Here is a 3295-nt window from a genome sequence, read left to right on the forward strand (position 1 = left end):
AGCAGATCCTCGCGAAGAGGTGGCGGCATAATGTTCGAGGACCAGCTCGGCCCAACTTCTAGCTACTATCTTTTGATCTTACAAAAGGCTATGTTACATCGAGGAAATATTCTGTAATAGAATGAGTGCACTGAATGATATTAATGTAGTCTGTCTTTGCACACTGTCTCGACTAGAGCTAAGAGCGTAGACAATTTTATAATTTAATTTTTTTATTGTTACATTTTTTCGTTTTTCGTTACATTCGTCGTAGTTACCACTTTCTCTGTTGCGTTTTTATGTCCAAGGTTATGGGCGTATTGCTACAAAAATATATAAATACATCGGCCCTCGTATAGTAAATCTTTAAGTGCCAAGTGTGTAAGCCTTACTTACAAAATGACTACTGGTTTGATTGAGAAAGTAAATTCCGCTGAGTGCGAAGAAATCGGGGCGCGCGCGCCAAACATAATCGAACGCGAAAAACCTCCAACAAAGTACCCCAAATCGGTCGCATTCTTTATCACCAATGAGTTCTGTGATCGCTTCACTTATTATGGATTGCGTACGATTCTCGCGTTGTATCTCACCACCAAATTGCACTACGACAAGGATACGGCGACTGTACTTTACCATTCTTTTACCATGTCAGTGTATCTATTTCCAATAGTTGGCGCCATTATCGCGGACTGTTGGTGGGGTAAATTCAGAACGATTCTTTACTTCTCGATGGTGTATGTCTTAGGTGCACTGATTTTATCGCTTGCCGCCATACCGCCGCTACAACTGCCGGTGAAGGTGATCACCCTACTCGGTCTAGTGCTGATCGCGCTGGGCAAAGGTGGCATTAAGCCATGCGTTTCGGCCTTCGGCGGTGATCAGTTCCGCATGCCAGAGCAAGCCAAACAGCTAGCCACCTTCTTTTCGATTTTCTACTGCGCCAATAACGCCGGTTCTACCATCGCCTCCGTAATCACACCAATGCTGCGTGAGGATGTGCATTGCTTTGGTGATATGAATTGTTTTTCGTTGGCTTTCGGTGCGCCAGCGGTGCTTATGTTACTCTCGGCTGTGATCTTCATTGCTGGCCGCAAATTGTATGTGGTTAAGCCACCTGCTGGCAATATTATATTCGGCGTTTCAAAATGCATTTCGCGTGCCATTACCGGTTGGCGACGTGAGCGCAAGACAAATCCACGCAAACATTGGCTGGACTATGCGGAGCCGACTTCGGGTCAAAAGATGGTGGCCGATACCAAGTTGCTGCTGAAGATACTTATGCTATTTTTGCCATTTCCCGTCTTCTGGGCGCTTTACGATCAGCAAGGCTCACGCTGGACCTTCCAAGCGACACGAATGAATGGCGAAACATTCGGTTATGTCATTAAGCCAGATCAGATGCAGGTCGCCAGCCCGTTACTAATTCTCGTCATGATACCGCTATTCAACTATGTGATCTACCCCATTTTGGCGAAGCTGGGCATTAAGCGACCTTTGCAAAAGCTCACGCTTGGTGGCCTACTGGCCGCCGTTGCTTTCCTGCTCTCTGCCTTGCTCGATGTCCAACTGAATACCGTCGATGTAACGCTTCCTACGGAATTCGACGCCCATCTGCGCATATATAATGGTATGCCCTGTGCCTACCGTTTTGCTACGCCGCTACCGAATCGGCCGGAATTTGTTGAACCACTTGGCTTGTTGGAGGCTAAGTCGTTGTCCGTACCGCAGTCACACGTTTATGTATACAACGCCACCTCAGCGAGCCTACGTTGCAAGGACTTCTCAGGCGCGTTTCGGCTGACACCTGGTAAGGAGACCAGCTACTACATTTCCGACGAAGGCATGCAGGAGTTTTTCGACTCGTCGGCTAAACCAAAGCTTGGTTCGTCAATGGTGCGCGTGTTGCTAAATGTGCCGGCCAACGAGAGCGCTATCACCTTAACTGTTGATGAAGCGGAGACACCGATGCCTTTGGTCCTTCACAGCGTCACCCAGGTGGTGTACGTCGCACCTGGAGAAACCAAGTTGCAGCTGGCGAATAAGCAAATCACAAGCATAAATACGAAGAGTGGTGGCGTATACGCTCTACTGGTACAGGGTAATACCATAGATGGCTTCAACTCGAAATTGCACGCCATTGCCCAGTCAAATCGCATTCATATTATGTGGCAACTACCTCAGATAATTGTGATGACAGCAGCTGAAATCATGTTCTCCATAACAGGCTTGGAATTTTCATACACACAGGCACCACCGAGTATGACGTCCATATTGCAAGCCTGCTGGCTCCTCTCCATCTCTATCGGCAACTTGTTGGTGGTGGTTATAGCGGAATTGAAATTATTCGAGTCGCAGGCTGTTGAATTCGCACTTTTTGCTGCCATCATGATTGTTGACATGCTCATTTTTATCTTACTTGCTATTCCATATAAATATGTGGAGCATGGCAGGGATGAGCAAGCGAATCAAGTGGTGGCTACAACCGGCACTTGCAAGCACAGAGAAGCAGAGAGGAAACCTTACACGGGCAGTAAAGGAAATGGGCAAGTCAATGAGGTTTACGAAGGAGGACATTAAAAGGCTTTAAGAATGTGTGTGTGTGTGCCAAGGTAGAGGATAGAGCCAGGATGAAGAAGAGCATTTGGGAGGGACGGACTCTGTCAACTAATGAGCCAATTTTTTTCTAAGCTTGGACCCGATAAAAAGTTATGTTTGCGGATATATTTAATCATCGTACTTTGATTGCGGTATATTTAGATATATCGTCGCCTAATGGTCTTAAAACGTTGGCTCATTCAGTTTAAAGTTCAATAGAAAAATATATGCAGAATAGAAAAATATAAACGAAACCGCATTCGAAAAACTTTAGAACTTATATTTTAAAACAAAAGGGATGCCACACATTAAAAAAAACCATAGGTTTAGGTATGTGTAAGTTAAAAGTATATTTCGAAATGGGTAGTTAGGAAATTACAGTTATTTAAGAGCACAACAGAATCGAGCTATTTTAAAATAAGGTTGCCACCTGAAAAAAAAAATTATTGAAATAATATAAGTTTTAAATAAGATGTAAGTAAGAACACAGATATCAAATAAAACTCAAGAAAACGGTTACCAACATTTAATAAATTAATTTTAGTTAAATTTTTAAGGTCAATAAAATGTTGCAATGTGGGTATCAAATGAAAGATGTTTAAGATCACAACTAATTGGAAGCATTTGACAGAGAGTTGCCACCTTTGAAGGATAAAATTTTTAATTTTTTAAATACTTGCGTTTATACATACATATGTACTCGTACATGTGTATGCAGAGC

The 3295-nt window shown here is 43.5% G+C and overlaps 1 protein-coding gene across 1 annotated transcript; it reads left to right on the plus strand.

Moving 5' to 3' along the window:
- The first annotated feature begins 378 nt into the window (after positions 1 to 378).
- On the plus strand, positions 379 to 2556 carry LOC108376483 (peptide transporter family 1-like). Its single transcript, XM_017632707.1, has one exon. The coding sequence runs from the start codon at positions 379 to 381 to the stop codon at positions 2554 to 2556; it is 2178 nt and encodes a 725-aa protein (XP_017488196.1).
- The last annotated feature ends 739 nt before the right edge of the window (positions 2557 to 3295 follow it).

This window comes from Rhagoletis zephyria, unplaced genomic scaffold (genome assembly GCF_001687245.7).
Source record: "Rhagoletis zephyria isolate East Lansing unplaced genomic scaffold, Rhagoletis_zephyria_1.1 Rzeph_scaffold_10506, whole genome shotgun sequence".
NCBI classification, from domain to species: domain Eukaryota; kingdom Metazoa; phylum Arthropoda; class Insecta; order Diptera; family Tephritidae; genus Rhagoletis; species Rhagoletis zephyria.